We start from the raw sequence: 17,295 nt of genomic DNA on the forward strand, positions 1-17,295 counted from the left end.
ATACATTCTAGTGAAGAGGTGTTAGTCACATAAAAACAATGTTGGTGGGTGTTTCACATAACAGAAACATTTCCTTGTTCTGCAAATAAGGAAGACCTTATGCACACAGAAACAGCACAGTGTAACACCGACTGCTTTCTTCTTCTGTAATCCAATCAGATTCAAGATGTCTGCAGGCAATGCACAAATTGGAAAGCCGGCCCCTGATTTCACTGCCAAAGCGGTGATGCCGGATGGACAGTTCCACGATCTGAAGCTGTCAGACTACAGAGGTAAAGGACAACCTGCGTCTCACCTTCTGTTTGACATGCTTTGATGGTCCTCCTCTCTGCGATTCATTGTTTTGTGATCCTGCAGCATATTCAGCAGAGATTTATTTACACTACAAAAGATGAGAATTAATTAAAGTGATGCATTCACTAGTCTCATTGGTGTTTTTTTTAATGCTTTGGTACAGGAAAGTACGTCGTGTTTTTCTTCTACCCGCTGGATTTCACCTTTGTTTGTCCGACTGAGATAATCGCTTTCAGTGATGCTGCCAATGAATTCAGGAAGATTGGATGTGAGGTCATTGCCGCCTCAGTGGACTCACACTTCTCCCATTTCGCTTGGTATTTAAAAAGCTTTGTATTTTACACATCCACAGTGACCATATTCATTTTTATTAAGTCCTCATACTATCTTTTGGTGACTGTGCAGGGTCAACACACCGCGTAAGCAGGGTGGTCTGGGTGCCATGAACATCCCCCTGGTGTCTGACACACGGCGCACCATCTCCAAAGATTACGGGGTCCTGAAAGAGGATGAGGGCATCGCCTACAGGTGAGTCTAATAATGTGGAGTCCTCAAAGGGCTGGTCTTAATATTTTTAAAGGAGACCTAGGAGATGATAATTCTCTCTATTACAGGGGTCTATTCATCATTGACGACAAGGGCACCCTGAGACAGATCACCATAAACGACCTCCCAGTTGGACGCTCTGTTGAGGAGACCTTGCGTTTGGTTCAAGCCTTTCAGTTCACAGATAAGCACGGAGAAGGTATGGTGCTCTGCTGTGCCCATGTAATGTCTGCATTCTGGGTCTTGATTTTAAATTCTGTTTTCTCACCCTGCCTTCTACAGCTCACATTTACTTGCAGTGAAAATCAGCTTTTTACCAAATTATAACTTTTGAATGTAAACTAGCTAATGGTTTTTCAGAAATAATGTGTGGCAGAGAGTGCAAAGACCACAGAGGCTTATTTAAATTCAAAGGTTTGCACTCTTATCTGCGCAATGTATCATGATCTCACAAACTGTCATTTTAGTTGCCTGTTTTTGCATGCAGAACAGAGTTGGTTTATTTTTAAGGTGCAATATGTGTGTCACTTTTGCACACCTGCATTTCATCTACCAGCCAGGACTCATTATAGTCTTATCTTTTCAGTCTGCCCCGCCGGCTGGAAACCAGGAAATGACACCATCAAACCTGACGTCCAGAAGAGCAAAGATTTCTTCTCCAAGCAGTAATAAGCCCATGGCCCGAGTCTGCTGTCTGCTGTAGGAGATTTCATTTTGTGATTACATTTCGAACAATATTTACTGAAGCCGTTGTGCCTGTGGACGAGTGAGCCAGCTGTTGTAGTTGATGTGCTGTTTGTGTTTTGTTGTTTGTAGCGTGAACAGTGCACTTAGACCAAAGTATGTAATTGTGTTAAAACACTGCAATTATGTATGCTGTATGCTTCACGGTCTGACAGAACCAAATGTGTGTTTGTTCTCTCATGTCATTCCCCATTTTTGTTACATACAAAGGACCAAACTGTCTGAAGCATTTCACTGAAATTAAGTAGAAATTCACCTGCCTATTATGTATTTATGTATCACGCTTACATGACTTTTTATGGTATTGTTAAGCACATTAAGAATATTTTGGAATGATGTACATTTACTCAGATACGTTATAAATTACACAATAGCACAAGAGAGTCTATGATTCCTTTATATTTATAGCATCTTTTTCCTCAGTCAACAGTTATAACACACGGTTAAACAACAAAAACAGGCCAATGCTGAATTATGTCCATGTATGAAGATCTTTAATAAAGCAAACAACAGTTTGCATTTTTTCTTGATTGTCAGTTTTCTTACACCCACGTCACACATTATGAATATATAGTAGCTGTTTGATTACAACACAGTTTATCCACAAACTTTAACACCAACTGTCCAAACAACTGAAAATGCCAGTGTAAGTTAACAATGAATCTATTTTTTTCTTTCAACAGACCTCACAGCAGACACTTTGAATTTGTCAAGGGATGAAAAAGTAGTGAAATCAATGCTATGTTTAGGCTAAGTGTTTGGGATTCACTGAACTTCTCTATTACATATTCTTTTTTTGCTAGTCTAAAAGACACAAGGATATAATTATGATTTATAATTGTTACACCATACTTATCCAGTTAATGTAAAGCTGGCAAAAAGAAAGTGCCTGTAATGGCCATGCCTACTGGTCTACATCAGGGATGTCAAACTCATACATCGTGGGCTACATACAGCCCATTTATATACGGTGAACCCACTATGACTACATTTTTAACCCCACTTTATATAAGAAAAATAATTGCATTTTCAACAGTATGTCTCAGTTTTACCCAGAAAAGTAGTTTAGAATTCACAGAAAATGTCTTTTTTTCTTGCAAGGAGCCATTGTGAAATTACATCATACAAACGGGATATTTTCTGGGTTTTTTTGTTTTTGTTTTTTTTTAATTGTTTGTGTATCACTTATTACTTTAGCATAGTATGAATGACCACAGGAGAGGTCTTTATCAGTAATAACAGCTGTAAAACCTTTAACAATACAGTTAAAAATACATCTATGTCCTCCTTCACATTTTCCAGAACATTCCAGTGGGTTGGACTGGAACCTTTACAGCCCAGTTCTGCCGCCCCTGGTCTGGTCTTAATGTATTTGACTTGAAGAAATAGACCTATGTAAACCTATTATTTGTGAAGAATTTGAAAAATTAAAAACTTTTTTATGGTTTAACAATTTTTTTATTCCTATATTTTAAAGTAAGGTCAGTTTCCCTGACCTTGTTGCTTTCCTACGAAGTTAAGAAAAACTGGACCAATACAGTCAGTAACTGGACCAATACCAATACTGTCAGTGCGCCCCAGGGTGGCTGTGGCTACAGTGTAGCTAGCCATCACCAGTGTGTGAATGTGTGTGTGAAAGGGTGGATGACTGGATATGTAGAGCGCTTTGGGGTCCTTAGGGACTAGTAAAGCGCTGTATAAATACAGGCCATGCGCCATGTTTTGGGCGGGAAATCGCTAGCGCTCCCCCCCCCCCGCCTGGTCACGGCTAATTATTTAATAACTCCTTTCTTACCTGCTCACCGTGGTAATAAGCTTCCCGAAACAACAACCAAAATCGCATAAGAGCTTTGTTAAGAAGAATACTTTGTCGAAATTTAATATTGTTTGTTTATCTTGCTAGCTCGTTTATTGATTAGTAGTACCACCTAGCTAACCTCCGGCCAAAGGAAAGAAGGAGAAAATGGCAGCTGGGAAGATGTGCATGAAGAAAAATAAGGAGGAAACCGCCGAGGTTTGAATTCACTACATAAAAATGCCATATTTTAGGTGTTATTTACTCAATGTTTGTATTTCTAAGTTCCTGTTTAACGGATCTGTGCTGGAAGATGTTTAAGGCAGTCAATGGCGACATCTTGTGGTCATGATATGACTGTGAATATGTTTTCTCCTTTCTTTTCTTTTATTTAAAGTGGACGGAGTTATTCCCGAACGACTTTAAATCTGCGCAGGAGTCTTTACTCTTTGTGAAAAGGATGATGGTCGTGGCTGTCTCCTCTATCACCTATCTCAGGGGTATTTTTCCAGAGGATGCCTACAGATCCAGATATCTGGAAGGTGAACATTCAGAGAAACTAGCTAGGAGTTTAATAAAATCAGTATTCGGTGAAAAAATGTACACTTACTGGATGCTTCATAAGGTAAAATACACCTATTCAATTAAAAACGTTTCCTGGTCTGATAATTTCAGGTGGTAGGTTCAGAATTTAGCTTCAACAATATGAAAGCATGGATCCGTCCTCCCTTGTATTATTGTTTGGGCCTCTTAAATCCCTCAAAGTGTGCTAAATTTAAATGCCACAGCTTACTTTAGTATAGTCTCTGACCTATGTTCCTACAACAAAACTCAAATAATCTCAAACTCGTACATAACAATGAGTTCACTGTATTCCCGTGGCCTCTAAAGAGCATTTTTGGGATGTGGTGTTACCAGAGATTCAAATCATCAATGTGAAGCCAACAAATCTCTGTCTTACTACTTTTATTCACTGACTATAAAAGGCTGTTTTCTTTTTGTTGTTTTGCCAGATTTTTGCATCAAAATCTTGCGTGAAAACTGCAACACTCCTGGTGCAGCCAAAATTGTGAAATGGTAAATATAAAATCCCTGCTTTAATGCTAAGAAAATGTATAGAAGGAGAGTTTTATTACCCTGGTTAATATTTGCAAGTGTCCTTATTTGTTTTGTTCAGGTTGATGGGCTGTTTCGATGCATTAGAGAAACAATATGTAAGTCGAGCCTATCGTTCAACTGTTGAAATATGTAATAATTAATGTGCGGTGCCGTTAATATTTTTGTTACTTTTATTATTTTGTATGTTATTCTCTGGACAGCTCCAGCTTGTGTTCATTGGGGTAAGTGTATATGTAACATGAAAGAGACAATTTCCCGGTTACATAGACATGTCTAAAACTTACGATTGTTACAATCCAGGTCTGCGCTGATCCTGATGAACCCAATGTAAGTTCTGTTAAATTACTGAATATTCAAATTACAGCAGCATGTGGCCTGACTGGAAATGATAAAAAAACGTATGAATCATTGTCTTACTTTGCAGCGGATAATTGAGTCCTACCACTTCAAATTCAGATACAGTGCAAAGGGACCAGAGATGGACATACTCAGGTAGGAATAAGTTTAAGCATGCCACACAGACTGAGCCCTACCCAGCTGACTGGCTGAAGCTGATATAACCTCTGTGCAACCATAGGAACAACGGTATAAAGATGCAAGTGACCATGGACGACACCAAAAAGGCTTTGGTGCTTCTCATCAGGAAGCTCTTTCTGCTCATGCAGAACCTGGACGTCCTCCCCAGCAACGTCTACCTGACCATGAAGCTCTACTACTATGATGAGAGTAGGATACTTACTTTTAATGAATATCCTTGTGTCTTTTAGACTAGAATTTTCCTACTAAAAACTAAAAATATTATACTGTGCTCTTCTTTCAAAGTCACCCCTGCTGACTACCAGCCGCCTGGTTTCAAGGAGGGCGAGTGTGACAGTCTGTGGTTTGAAGGCGTGGCCGTGAACTTCAGGGTTGGTGAGGTGGAGACGCCCTTTCACACCTTGAAAATAGCTGTGTCAGCAGAACAGGATCGGGTGGAGAAACTTCAGAAAGGAAATCATTTGGGGGAGACTAAGCAGGTTTCTCAGGGGGCTTTTCCAGAGAAGGAAATTGAGAAGGTAGGCTACAGAAAGGGGACTGTTTAAGTACTGGATGATATCTTTATAACAGTCTCAATCCTGTTTACAAATGCAACAGGCAGTTTATCATAATATTCTTAAACACTTGGTTACAGAATCCTCCCAAGAAAATATATGAAGGAGAGGATCTGCCTTCTGAAGACGGTGAGTCTATCAGGGCTGGGTGATCCATATTTCCCAAGAAGCCACATGAGAACTGTACAGAGTATTGGGGGCTATATTAAGAAAAAAATATTCATTTTGAGAGTACAAAGCTGATTAAAGCTGTTGTTTCAAGCCTGCCACAGCTGCTACACTCTGCGAAATGCCTTGTGTTGATGAATGACTGAAATCATACTTCAGAACTGGTTTTAACAGCAAGGAAATTATTTCTCTTTTAGCACATAAACACAGTGTGCTGATGGGTATGAGGACGTTGAAGAGATGGTGCAGAAAGCCTCATCTGATCAAAGGAAAAACCACACAAACTCAGAAAAGTTGTCTGGATTTATGCAAAATGACATGCCTGTCAAGTTAGAAATGCAAGGATATCAATGGTTACACATTCTCGCATTAAAGAGGACGTATGCTGTGTCATAAGCCACAGTAAGACAGCTGATAATGTTTTTTCACCAACTCCACTACAAAGGCATTTTTGGGCATCGGGTATAGCAGCCGTGGGAGTTGTTTAGCTTGAAACAACAGCCTGTATCTTCACATTTCAACTTTATTCTCAAAGTGAATAATATTCTTTTTGTTAATGTGGCGCAAATACTCTGTTGTAGAACTTTGGGCTGTTGTGAAAGGCAGATAAAATCTATATTGAGCAGGATTAAGTTCACATAATAGATGCAGCCCTCCACAACAGTCCCACTTTCACTTGTGTTCCTCTTGGGAAAACTGATCGCCTACCCTGGATGTGCTGCTGCTGTTTAAACCCTCACCCTAAAACAAAACATAAAATTGAACAAAAGACTTACACTGCTGACTTTCCTCTAAACAGAGTCTGCACAGTTTAAGAAACCAAGGCGACCCATGGCAAAGGTACAGTGGTACTAGACTGTAACAAAATCTAAGAAATAACATATTTGAGCTTAATTAATAATAATTATAATTTTCCAACTGTTTACTTTTTTGTCTGTCTTAGAGGACTGCAGCTGCCAGAAATCTTGCAAGAAAGAAAAGAAGAATCTAACCAACAAGACAAAAGACGTGTGAACAACCTGTTAATTTTAGTATGACGTTATTGTACAATTCATGTTATTATCAAATGTGTTAGACAGGTTCCTTTGATAGTTCACTCTACCCAGACATTGCTGTTGCAGTTTTATTTCACACGACACGCTATATCATTCATAATTCATATAAAAGTACTCAGGTTTTCATTTAAGTGTACAAAAATAGTTTCATGTGTATAGTTTATAAAATAAAGCTTGATTGTAAACATTGTTGTGCAAATGCGTAAAATACGTTGAGAATCATCTCATTTACATAAATGGCCAAAAAAGGTAACCAAGCACGAAACTCAATATGAAACTCATTCGCACTCAAGTAGCTAAAATCAGTCAAGATTTAGATTTTAATCACAAAGCTAAGAGCTTGAATTAGATTGAATTGGTTCAGAATGCAGTTTTAGTGCCTACAATGTGTTATATTTTCCTGTAAATTAGAAAAAAAGTGTGGATGATTTGACTGTTAGTTGTTATTTGGAGCACAAACAGTTGATAGTTTTTCCTTGACTGAGAGAGATTTCCTGATCTAGAGTCTCTGTCTCAGTGCACAGCTCTGGCTTGCTGTGGCTGGGTGGTCTAGAAGAGGCTGTCTACATCGCCCATCTCCACAAACACAGTCTTCAGTTGGGAGTAAAACTCGATCGTCACCTGGCCGTTCTCCCGCCCTATGCCTGGGGAACATAAGGGTCACAAATGCACGCCCACTTTACTTACTGTAGTTGTCAGATGATGCATTTTTCCAGGTATAGAACTGATCTGAGTTATTCAGTTAATTACTTATGAGTTTGATTAATAAAAAAACAAAGTAATGATATGCCGTTCACATTTAGCTCTTGGCCAGCTTGAAAACGAGAGTGTACCTGACATTTTGAAACCCCCAAAAGGCACCTCCACAGGAGTAATGTTGTAGTTGTTGATAAAACAGGAGCCTGCCTTTAGATGTTCAACCACTCTATGGGCTCGCCTCACGTCCCTGCAGAACACGCATAAAAGCAAATTTAAAATCTCCAAAAGTTGATTCTGTTCATGAACAGAATCAACTTTTGGAGATTTACTTACCTGGATAATTGATAATGCATCAAGACAAATTTAAAATAAATAAATTCAGACACCAAAGCAAAAGAAGAGGCTGACATGCGCGATCTTTTGGTTGTTTGTCAGCAAGGTTTCGCCAAAACAACCACATGAACAAACAACTACATGAAATATGCTGGAGAGCTGAAGCATGGGAAAGAAGGGACCCACTGAGTGTAGATGACTTTGTTTGAGGGATTAGGGAATTGTATGTGTTATATGTGTATGTGATACACTGGGACTCAGATTAAGTGACTTCAATTACTGGTTGGTTTGTAGCTTTAAATGTGGTTTAAAAAAAAGAAGAAGAGAATTTGCACATATAACAAACCAACCTGGTGAAAACACCTGCAGCCAGACCCAGTGAAGTGTCATTAGCCCTCTGCAGCACCTCGTCTTCTGTCTCAAAGGGTAGCACAGACATGACTGGACCAAAGATCTCCTCCTTCACACAGGTCATGTCATCAGTGCAGTTACCTATGAAGGGGTAAAATTAAAGGATTTCAATCCACTGACTTCAGAAAACTTGTGGTGTTGCAGTTAAATTTAGTAGGGGGAGATAGTTTCCAGCACCGTAACAAAATGCAAAAATAGAGTATTTTATAGAAGGTCTACCTAATACGCATGGCGTCATGTAGTATCCTCCTCTGAGCTTGGGATCAGATGGGACATAAGATTCACCCCCACACAACACTGTAGCGCCCTAGTAACAATGCAATCCAAGTTGAAGTTCCTGCACATAATCCTACTGGTGTACACCTGACAAAATAAAAAGAACTCCTTGAACGAGTCTTACCTCTTTTTTTGCTCGATCAACAAAAGACAGGACTTTATCCAGATGTGGTTGGCTGACCAGTGCCCCCATTCTGGTGCTCTCTAAAAGAGGGTCTCCTATTTCGATCGCTTGGGTCCTCTTTACCACCTCCTTCACAAACTCAGGCAGAATATCCTTCTGAACAAAGACCCTCGTACCATTGCTGCACACCTGTGATGCAGATATACAACACTATCAAGTAACAGGCTTCAATGTGAACCAGACACAAGCTGAACCATAGAGTGATGGTAAAATATAACAGCATATGAAAAAAACGATACACTACCTGGCCTTGAGACAGGAAGTTGGCCATGAGAGCTCCCCTCACAGCGTTCTCCAGATCACTGTCCTTAAATATGAGCAGTGGAGATTTTCCTCCAAGCTCCAAAGTCACTGGTTTGACCCCCTTAGATGCCATCTCCATGATCTGTGGCACAAAAGCAAATGGAAAAACATCCAGTTATTAGGACATATAAAGAAGACGTCGGCATCGTTACCATGACATTTACAAATCCCAATTGTTTACTATTAAATGTCCTAGTCACAAGAAGTCTAAAATACCACGTACTTTCTGTCCTGTGGGCACACTACCAGTAAAAGACACCTTAGCAACATCAGGGTGTTGACACAGGAGGCTGCCAGTTTCCTGGCCCCCCTGGACCACATTGAAGAGCCCCTCTGGAACTCCGGCTTTGGCGTAGATCTCTGCCAGCATGACTGCTGTCACAGGTGTCACCGGTGACGGTTTAAACACCATGGAGTTACCTAATATGGAGAAAAGATGACAAAGAAAAACATGGATTGTTTGAATTCTTTTAATAAGTCTGCACATTCAGTTGTATCAGTCTCTGTGGAATGCTCTCTAAAGGTGAAATGCTGTAATTATTTTCTGAACTGTTTTGTGCTCAAATGAATTGCTGACATTTAAAGATGGTAACGCCCACATTTTAGTTTTAGTAGCACAGCAGTTTATGTCAAGTGACCTTACAAAACATAGTCTTGCTGTTCATTTGCTAGAACGTGCAGTTATCCTATCTTCAGATGCCCTTTCCTCACCCCACAGTCTAACTTTTGTTTTTTTGCCTGTCCCATTTGGATCTTTAGCCGTGAGAATTGTTGTCTGCAGGCCAAGAAAGATGCCAAACGGATTTACTTTACCAAGTGGATCATCATGGCCTTGCCATATTGGTCCATTTGATTGACCTTTATTATAATTATGTATTTATTTTATTTTATTTTTGGTTGTTACAGACGGGACAGACATGACTGGGGGATAGGACAGGGAGAGAGAATGATAGAAAGAGAGGGAGAGAAAGAAAAATAGAGGGGAGAAGAGACGGTGAGAAAGGGGGGAAGAAAAAAGAAAGAAAAACCAAACAAAACACCTGGATCACCTGTATGGAGATAAAAAAAAAAAAAAACAGAAGAGAAGAGAAGAGAAAACAAACAAAACAGAGCAACATAATAAATACACCACCATCACAATAAACTAGCTAATAGTAGATAACAGTAGATACTAAATATTACATGTTATTGTGCAGCACGCAAGATCGACAGTGCACAATGTGCTTTGAGGTAGCAGCCAAGAAAGGTGTAGTTTGTGTTTGTGAACACCCGTGTGTACACCTGTGTGGATCAGCACGCTTGTATTCAAAAGGTTTCTCCATGTAACAATCTGCTAGGGAGTGTGGGGAGCCACAGCCCCGTCCCCCAGGGCATGAAGCAGGTATGGAGGAGATCCAGGCCCCAGACATCCAGAGGCCCCAGAGTACGAGGACCCAAGGAGGAGCACCACAGGAGCAACCGCGCCACCCTCCTGGGAAGAGCTGAGGAGAGCCCCAAACGAGAGGTCACGGAGCAAAGGCCAGAGGGGGTTGCAGTGATGTGCCTGTGGGCTCTGCTGGCAGCCAGCTGTGCCAGAGAGGACTGAGCCTCAGGCCCAGATGCCAGAGACCTGAGGGCACCCCACCCCCCGGAAGGGGCCCAGCTGGGCCACAGGCGCCAGGCCCCGCCAATCAGACACCAGGAGTGAGTCGGTACATACATGAGCGCCCAGCCCCAGACACCAAGAACCACCATCGTCTGAGGGCATCAGCCACTGGTAGGGAGTGTGGTGAGGGGAGATAGGCCTCCATACCTCGGAGAACCTGAGATGTTCCCAGAGAGGTGGAGTCTAAGACCCAAGCTGACATATAGACACAGATGAACAGGCGCACGCAGACACAAACGTGCATTCCCACCCCCATATACACAATCAAATACTCGGCACTCATCCGACGTGGGGACAGACACAAATAGACACTGTACACACATTCACACTCCCCAAACATACTCTATATCCCAGGTCTGGGTACCCCTGCCCCCAGAGGGGCAAACCATACCTGGACCAAGGAAATGTAACCCTTCTCTCTGGGGTGGAGCAAAGCAGACCGCCTCCTTATCTGCAGTAGAGAGAGAGAGGCCCCGCATCCCAGACCCCAATCTGACGGCCAGCACCTTCTCCCAGCCCCCCAGCCCCAAAGGTTAACAGAACGGGAGTGAGTGAGGACCCCAAACCTCCCTCCGCCCGCTCATATGTAGTGTTGCTGGGTGCTGTTCGAAAGTGCATTTAAAACAGTCTAACTTCTTAAGAAAATGTACTGATTCATTTTCCAGGAGTTTAAAGAGATTTTCTTAAATGTAGCAAACCAACAAAGGCCACTGGTGTTTTGGTCGTGGAAGAAACCCATACCGCAGGCCAGGGCTGGAGCAGACTTCCAGGCAGCGATCTGAAAGGGATAATTCCAAGCACCGATGCCAACACAGACTCCCAGCGGCTCTCTGCGAGTGTATGCAAAGGATCCCCCAGGCAACTGGACATGCTGGCCTTGATAAAGGAAAACAGAAGCATTGACAAGGTAAAACAAAGGCTGACGTGACATTTATAAAGCCATATAAATATGGCAAAAATATACGATAGCTATACCAACCTGCTAAAGTGCTGGCCAGTCCTGCATAGTACTCTATACACAGTCTGGCAGAGTCCACATCCAGACGGGCCTCTGTGATGGACTTCCCATTATTGACCACCTCCATTTCAGCTATTTCCTCTCTTTTGCTCTGTGCATTAAAATCAGGGCATATGCAATCTAATATATTAGATGACTCATGAGATCTTCCTTTTGCAAGATATAACAACAACTTTGTTGAGCTGTTCTTCATTCTAAAAAACAAAACAAAAACATATAAACAACAAACACCTCAATTATATGTGCAGCTTCTATCATGACCCTTGCCCTCTCCATCCCCGACATTTTGCTCCAATAACCGAAAGCCAGTTTGGCAGCCTTCACAGCTTGATCCACCTCCACAGCACCACAAGGCTCCAACTGGCACAGGACACGGCCTACAACATGGAATGTAAGATAGCTCAAGCGTCCAAGTAGGCAGACTTTCATGAAAACAACAGGTTGCACACAGTTTCCATTTGGCACAGTCATCTCTATGATTCCAGTCGTTCTTTGATGTGAAGGAAAAATAATTATCGGCCTACAGCAGCTACAGGCAACTGTGCTGTGAATTTTGTGGCTCGCTTACACTTTAGAGCTGGAAATGTCATTTTCAGTGATGGTAACTGTGATTAGATAAAGAGCTCCATGCATAAATGGTGGGGCTGCATGCAGGCTCTGTGCTGGCTCAGATGGAGTTGAATTAAAAACAGGGACCGGGCCTCAAAGAGCATCAGAATATAATTGGACTAAAAATGTGTAATGCACGGAGCAGCAGGCTGACTATCAGGCATCATTAACTGATAATGATGTGCTCTCATGTCTTGGTTCTGCTCCAATGAAGCTGTGCAGAGATAACACTGTCCATAAAGGACTGCTGGTCTATAGCTGTGACTAACTGGATACAGTATATCAATCAACATGTGTAGAAAGTTTACTTTTATTGAAAAACTAGTTACCAAGTTTAGAGGTGTATTTGACAAAAAGACTTTAATCATTCAGAAAGTAACGTTGAAATCATTTCCCCTACTAAAGATTACCAGACATACATATTCACACAGCAATGGCCAAAGTCCGGTGATAAGGCAGGGTCAGTACTTTTTTTTCAGTATTTACGAGCTGTGTGTTTTACCGGTTGCAGGTTCGTAAACAATGTCCTTGCTGCATTTCTCAGGGCCTGTCCTCCTCTTCCCAGCCCAGAAGTTAAGCGGGAGGGTGATCTCCACCGAGCCGGAGGAGATGCACCTCACTCCAGCAGCCAGAAGAGCAGCTGCAGGCCGCCGCAGAGGGAGACTAGCGAGTCTCCGGAGCATATTGGAGCTCGTCCCGTAGCTTCAAGTGTCACTGATGACTGTAAAACATGCAGTATGCGGGTTAACGTCACTATACCGATAACGCTGGAAAATCTAAAAAGGAGTCTGACTCGATTACAAGCAACTCCGCCAAACAGTTATGTGCTAACGACTCTTTCACTTTACTGTCACTTTTAAAATGTCATTATTGGATTTAAGTTTTGAGAAAACATACCTATAAGACGTTTAATTTGTTTTCGAAGAGTCCAATCTCAACTCAATTGAGAATATCGTGTTTAGTTGCCATTACAACGGTACTTTTCTGACGATTCACCAAGGGGCGGGCCAAATTGCAGCCGAAAGCCAATCGGCGCTAACAGGCCAGTGGCGTCTGAACGTACTATACGATTGGATAGTTTCACTGTCGATCACTTAAAGCGGCTTTACGAATATACTCTCATATGTTAAACATAATTAAACGTCAGTAACTATTGCATGGCTGTAAAACTTTCTTAATAAATACAAGCAAATAAAAATATATAATTAAAATTGCAGTTGTTTAAAATAAAGGGCAGCGTTGTGGGAGGAGCTACATCATAACGACGTTCCAGCTCAGCGGCTGGAGGAGCACATTACAAGTATGGCTGGAGACAGTGAGACACATTTAGGGGACCGCGGCGAGAACACCCAGGTTGTTCGGCAACCTTTCCTCATCGGTGTCTCCGGTGGCACTGCCAGCGGCAAGGTTAGCGTTCTAGTGAGCTAATTTGACGGGTTTCACGTAGTGACACGTTGAGAATTTTGAGTTAATTGACGGCTGATGCTCGCAGCTGAGTTCGCCGGCTGACCGCGTGGCTTCAGCGACGCAGCAGTGAGGCTTGATTGACAGTTCACAATAGTTTAGCGCACTGGTGCTCTGTCTGTGGTGCTGAACGCTGACTTTAGTTGGTCCAATATTCTTCTTTTTTGTGACGGAAATAATAATGATAATGATAAACTAAAATGACAATGGATGGTAATAATGTTAGCTTAGTTAGCCCCCGAGCTAACGATAAATTCCATCACATGCTAGCAGTGCCGGGAGATCTAAGACAATAGCTAGTGCTAACTTAACTCTAAGCTAGGTGGGCTGTGTTTGTAAACAGTGTGAGCCACATATCTGTCAAATGAATAATATTTTAGCAGCGTTAAATTGATAGTACTCGTTGTTTGACGTCAGATTTTTTCCCCTTTGACCCGGGATAACTGCTAACGTTAAATAACGGTAACCTACATGGTGGCTTACTGGATAATAATATGTGGAAATCACTGTGGAAAAAGATGTCGCTCATCTCTCCTTAATATGTGAAACCTTAGATGCCTTTTTAAAAATTTATATATATATACATATACATACACACACACACACACGTCGATTCAAGAAGTATTAGCTTAGCTTATTGTATTCTATTTTAATTTGACCGAGTTGCATTAAAAGCCTCGCACAAAGAAGCACCCGCGTGGGCAGAGCTAAACTTGCCAACGCACACGGTGGCGCTGACTCTTAAACACAGACGTGGCTATTTCTCCAAACACGTCGTCACATTTCTTTGTTATGAATTTTAGGTTGTTTTTTTTTTTTAAACCGTGGGCGGCTGGGGGGAAAAAACTCCCCTTGAATTAAACCAGTGATCAAAGTTCACATAACAGACTAGCTAAATGCGAAGGTTAGTCAAGGTAAACAATACTAAATTGGTGGTGAATGTTACTTTTCGCGGCTTTGTTGTGATCCCGTCGTACATTCATCTCCTTTGGGCCCTCTTTCTGGCTCTTTAAACCGTATCATCTGTTATTGGCATTATGTCAGTGTTTTCCTGTCAGTTTCCGGTTTGACGCTGCTCGGGGTGTGAGTGATGTCATGTTCCGCGTTTGGTATATTTAGAAGCATACCAGTTTTGTTTCATATTCATTAGCCTTACTGCTGAAGGTCTCCCCCTGCCTGTAATGGAAACAAAATAATGAATATGATTTTTCTTTAAAAAACAAACAAACATTAATACTAAAAAATATATATATATAAAATTATATACATACCCTTAATATTTAAAAGTAAAACGTCTTCCCTTTAGTGTATTTAAAAAGTTTATTTTGAATTTCTCCAAGAGGGCTAAACTTAGAAGTTAGAGCTTCAAAAGTGATGCTGTGTCACTGGGGTGGCTCAAGGGTACATTCAAAGTTTGTCCATTTTATCAGAAACTACCCCATTTGAGGGCGTTGACCCAAGCTTCCAGCTCTGGTGTGAAGCTGTTTAAATTCGTTGTAGCACAGTGTAATGGGTACAAAAGGAAGCAGAGCCTCAGGCAGTGGGGGAATGCCCTGTCAGCATTGGGCATGAGATTCTTTTAGTTTGGGAGGTCAGTGAGGACAAAAAAGGTTGGCCACAGGGCAGTTTGCCTATAGCAGTTTGCAAATGTGATGCAGGATGTTTACTCACCCAGATTATTTCTAGGTTAAAATCTTAATCTATGTGGGTTGATATTTAGCCCACATGGGATGTAGCATGCTGATGTTTGGCCGATACTGGTATTCAGTAGTCCTATTGGTGCACTCTCCTGACAGTCATGTTCTTGATCATTTCCACAGTCGTCTGTGTGTGAGAAGATCATGGAGCTCCTGGGACAGAACAAGATTGACCACCATCAGCGGCAGGTGGCGATCCTCAGCCAGGACAGCTTTTACAAGGTGCTGACTCCTGAGCAGAAAGCCAAGGCACTCAAGGGCCAGTTTAACTTTGATCATCCAGGTATGATGCACGTTAAATCTTTGCTACATGTTACAGGTTTTAGTGGCTAGGTCATTTTACCTGGCTTATTGTATTAACTAAATGGCATCTTTCATGTGCACATGCAGTCCAAAGTGGATTACGGTTAAACAATTGGAGGATAAAATATGTTAAATGACACCTAACAGTGGCAGCAATACACAGAACTTTTGGAGTCCATTTTTGGAGTCAGGCTTTTCACCCTCGCTTCCTTTCTGGGCTGATTTTAAATCTGCACCATCAGCAAGCCGTCCTCAGGCAGCTGCTGCCAGGCTCAGACTGAACACAACACATGTTATACGAAAGCGATTCCTGGGTTACCAAACGTGCGGGGAGCGGTGCCACGTGTCTGTGGGTGCACATTGAGCTGTAGTGATGGAGGTTAAGTGTGACCAATTGTAACTGAGCATTTTTCGGTTTTCCCTTTCTTGACCTCAGATGCCTTTGACAGCGAGCTGATCATACAAACACTGAGACAGATCCTTCAGGGGAAAACGGTCCAGATCCCAGTTTATGACTTTGTCACTCATTCCAGGTGAATGCCTCTTTGTTTACCATGCTGTTTAATTTGGCCACAATTCATCATGTGATCATAGAAGCACAACAGAGGCTTTATGCAGTTAAACAAATAAAGCATTTGATGTGTAACTTCGATTGTGTAATATGCTTAAATTTGTTTTGACACGCGTGTAAATGCAGTCGCTCACAGAGAAGAGGCACCTTTCTGTGTGTTTCAGGAAAGACGAGTTTGTTATGGTGTATCCGGCTGATGTGGTCCTGTTTGAGGGCATCCTCATGTTCTACTCGCAGGAAATCAGAGATCTGTTCCAGATGAAGCTGTTTGTTGACACAGATCCCGACACACGGCTGTCGCGTCGAGGTGTATAGCGTGATTTGGGTTGCTACTCACTAGTGTAACGATTGTCACTTAAGTGCACTGTTAAAGTGCTTTTGGTTTTCAAAAGTACATTTGGACAGTCTGTTATCATCACATAGTGTGTGTGTGTGTTGTGTTGTGTTTCTGTTTCTTGTTTCTTTTTTTACATTGGTGTACTTTTGTTTTTCATGTCTAAATGTAAAACATGTCTCTATTTCAGTTCTGAGAGACATCAGTGAACGTGGCAGAGACCTGGAGCAAGTGCTCAGTCAGTACATCACTTTTGTGAAGCCGGCCTTCGAGGAGTTCTGTTTACCTGTGAGTGCTCCTGTCTTGTTGAGACACTAAACCAGGACTGACACCATTCTAGTTTTAACACTGATACAGGCAATTATTTTTTTGGTAACAAGAAATATTTGCCCACTAGAGAGCGCTGTGTGCTTGTACTTGTTTAGAATAAAGAATTGTTCCATATTATAATGGTTTTGAGCTGCTGTATTTAATCATAAGAACATTTCTTATTTCTACCAGACGAAGAAGTATGCAGATGTCATTATTCCACGAGGAGCAGATAATCTTGGTGAGGCCTCAGTGATTATCGTGACATCTTAACCTACAAATAACTAACGTGTTTAACTTGTCCTTTGGATTGTGCTTGAGTTTGCC

The 17,295-nt window shown here is 41.7% G+C and overlaps 4 protein-coding genes across 6 annotated transcripts in view; 3 read left to right on the forward strand and 1 right to left on the reverse strand.

Moving 5' to 3' along the window:
* The window catches only part of prdx1 (peroxiredoxin 1), a 5,614-nt gene extending 3,511 nt beyond the window's left edge, over positions 1–2,103 (forward strand). Inside the window, exons 2-6 of the mRNA XM_005741907.1 lie at positions 160–272; positions 458–611; positions 700–822; positions 909–1,039; positions 1,427–2,103. Of these exons, the coding sequence (XP_005741964.1) occupies positions 167–272; positions 458–611; positions 700–822; positions 909–1,039; positions 1,427–1,509 (597 nt within the window). The 5' untranslated portion in view covers positions 160–166 and the 3' untranslated portion in view covers positions 1,510–2,103. The remainder of the gene's footprint in view (positions 1–159; positions 273–457; positions 612–699; positions 823–908; positions 1,040–1,426) is intronic.
* Positions 2,104–3,279: 1,176 nt separating this feature from the next.
* zte38 (zebrafish testis-expressed 38) lies at positions 3,280–6,997 on the forward strand. 2 transcript variants are annotated; one of them, XM_013913091.1, is made up of 13 exons: positions 3,280–3,391; positions 3,488–3,598; positions 3,777–3,921; positions 4,393–4,456; positions 4,557–4,593; positions 4,699–4,719; positions 4,799–4,825; positions 4,923–4,990; positions 5,076–5,224; positions 5,321–5,553; positions 5,670–5,718; positions 6,557–6,597; positions 6,701–6,997. In XM_013913091.1, exons 2-13 carry the CDS (start codon positions 3,548–3,550, stop codon positions 6,746–6,748), a joined length of 933 nt encoding a protein of 310 aa, XP_013768545.1. In that variant the 5' UTR covers positions 3,280–3,391; positions 3,488–3,547; the 3' UTR covers positions 6,749–6,997. The 2 variants fall into 2 exon arrangements, with proteins under 2 accessions (XP_013768545.1, XP_005742071.2); XM_005742014.2 differs by having other exon boundaries at positions 3,280–3,598.
* Positions 6,797–13,312, reverse strand: aldh9a1b (aldehyde dehydrogenase 9 family, member A1b). The gene is made up of 12 exons (XM_005741908.1): positions 13,188–13,312; positions 12,793–13,011; positions 11,913–12,058; positions 11,643–11,772; positions 11,405–11,539; positions 9,242–9,438; positions 8,960–9,100; positions 8,656–8,844; positions 8,475–8,562; positions 8,195–8,336; positions 7,646–7,758; positions 6,797–7,456 (listed from the first exon to the last, which is right to left on the reverse strand). Exons 2-12 carry the CDS (start codon positions 12,971–12,973, stop codon positions 7,362–7,364), a joined length of 1,557 nt encoding a protein of 518 aa, XP_005741965.1. The 5' UTR covers positions 12,974–13,011; positions 13,188–13,312; the 3' UTR covers positions 6,797–7,361.
* Positions 13,313–13,535: 223 nt separating this feature from the next.
* The window catches only part of uck2b (uridine-cytidine kinase 2b), a 5,726-nt gene continuing 1,966 nt past the window's right edge, over positions 13,536–17,295 (forward strand). Inside the window, exons 1-6 of one of the 2 annotated variants that reach the window (XM_005741909.1) lie at positions 13,536–13,697; positions 15,575–15,734; positions 16,191–16,287; positions 16,490–16,632; positions 16,850–16,947; positions 17,161–17,209. In XM_005741909.1, coding sequence (XP_005741966.1) covers positions 13,593–13,697; positions 15,575–15,734; positions 16,191–16,287; positions 16,490–16,632; positions 16,850–16,947; positions 17,161–17,209 — 652 coding nt within the window. In that variant the 5' untranslated portion in view covers positions 13,536–13,592. Of the gene's footprint in view, positions 13,698–13,778; positions 13,824–15,574; positions 15,735–16,190; positions 16,288–16,489; positions 16,633–16,849; positions 16,948–17,160; positions 17,210–17,295 lie in introns of those variants that run through there. The other variant, XM_005741910.2, reaches the window with a different exon arrangement.

This window comes from Pundamilia nyererei, unplaced genomic scaffold (assembly GCF_000239375.1).
Source record: "Pundamilia nyererei isolate P.nyererei 1_Seehausen unplaced genomic scaffold, PunNye1.0 scaffold00115, whole genome shotgun sequence".
Classification (NCBI taxonomy): Eukaryota; Metazoa; Chordata; class Actinopteri; order Cichliformes; family Cichlidae; genus Pundamilia; species Pundamilia nyererei.

Bases quoted from the DNA above. Each gene is read 5' to 3' on its own strand.
- aldh9a1b (XM_005741908.1), bottom strand. From the start codon at position 12,973: ATGCTCCGGAGACTCGCTAGTCTCCCTCTGCGGCGGCCTGCAGCTGCT. The intron at 8,563-8,655 runs GTAAGACTCGTT...CATTGTTACTAG, and splicing joins TTGATCGAGCAAAAAAAGAG to GGCGCTACAGTGTTGTGTGG. The intron at 8,337-8,474 runs GTAGACCTTCTA...ACCCCTTCATAG, and splicing joins CATGACGCCATGCGTATTAG to GTAACTGCACTGATGACATG.
- zte38 (XM_005742014.2), top strand. From the start codon at position 3,548: ATGGCAGCTGGGAAGATGTGCATGAAGAAAAATAAGGAGGAAACCGCC. The intron at 4,720-4,798 runs GTAAGTGTATAT...GTTACAATCCAG, and splicing joins TCCAGCTTGTGTTCATTGGG to GTCTGCGCTGATCCTGATGA. The intron at 5,719-6,556 runs GTGAGTCTATCA...TCCTCTAAACAG, and splicing joins GGATCTGCCTTCTGAAGACG to AGTCTGCACAGTTTAAGAAA.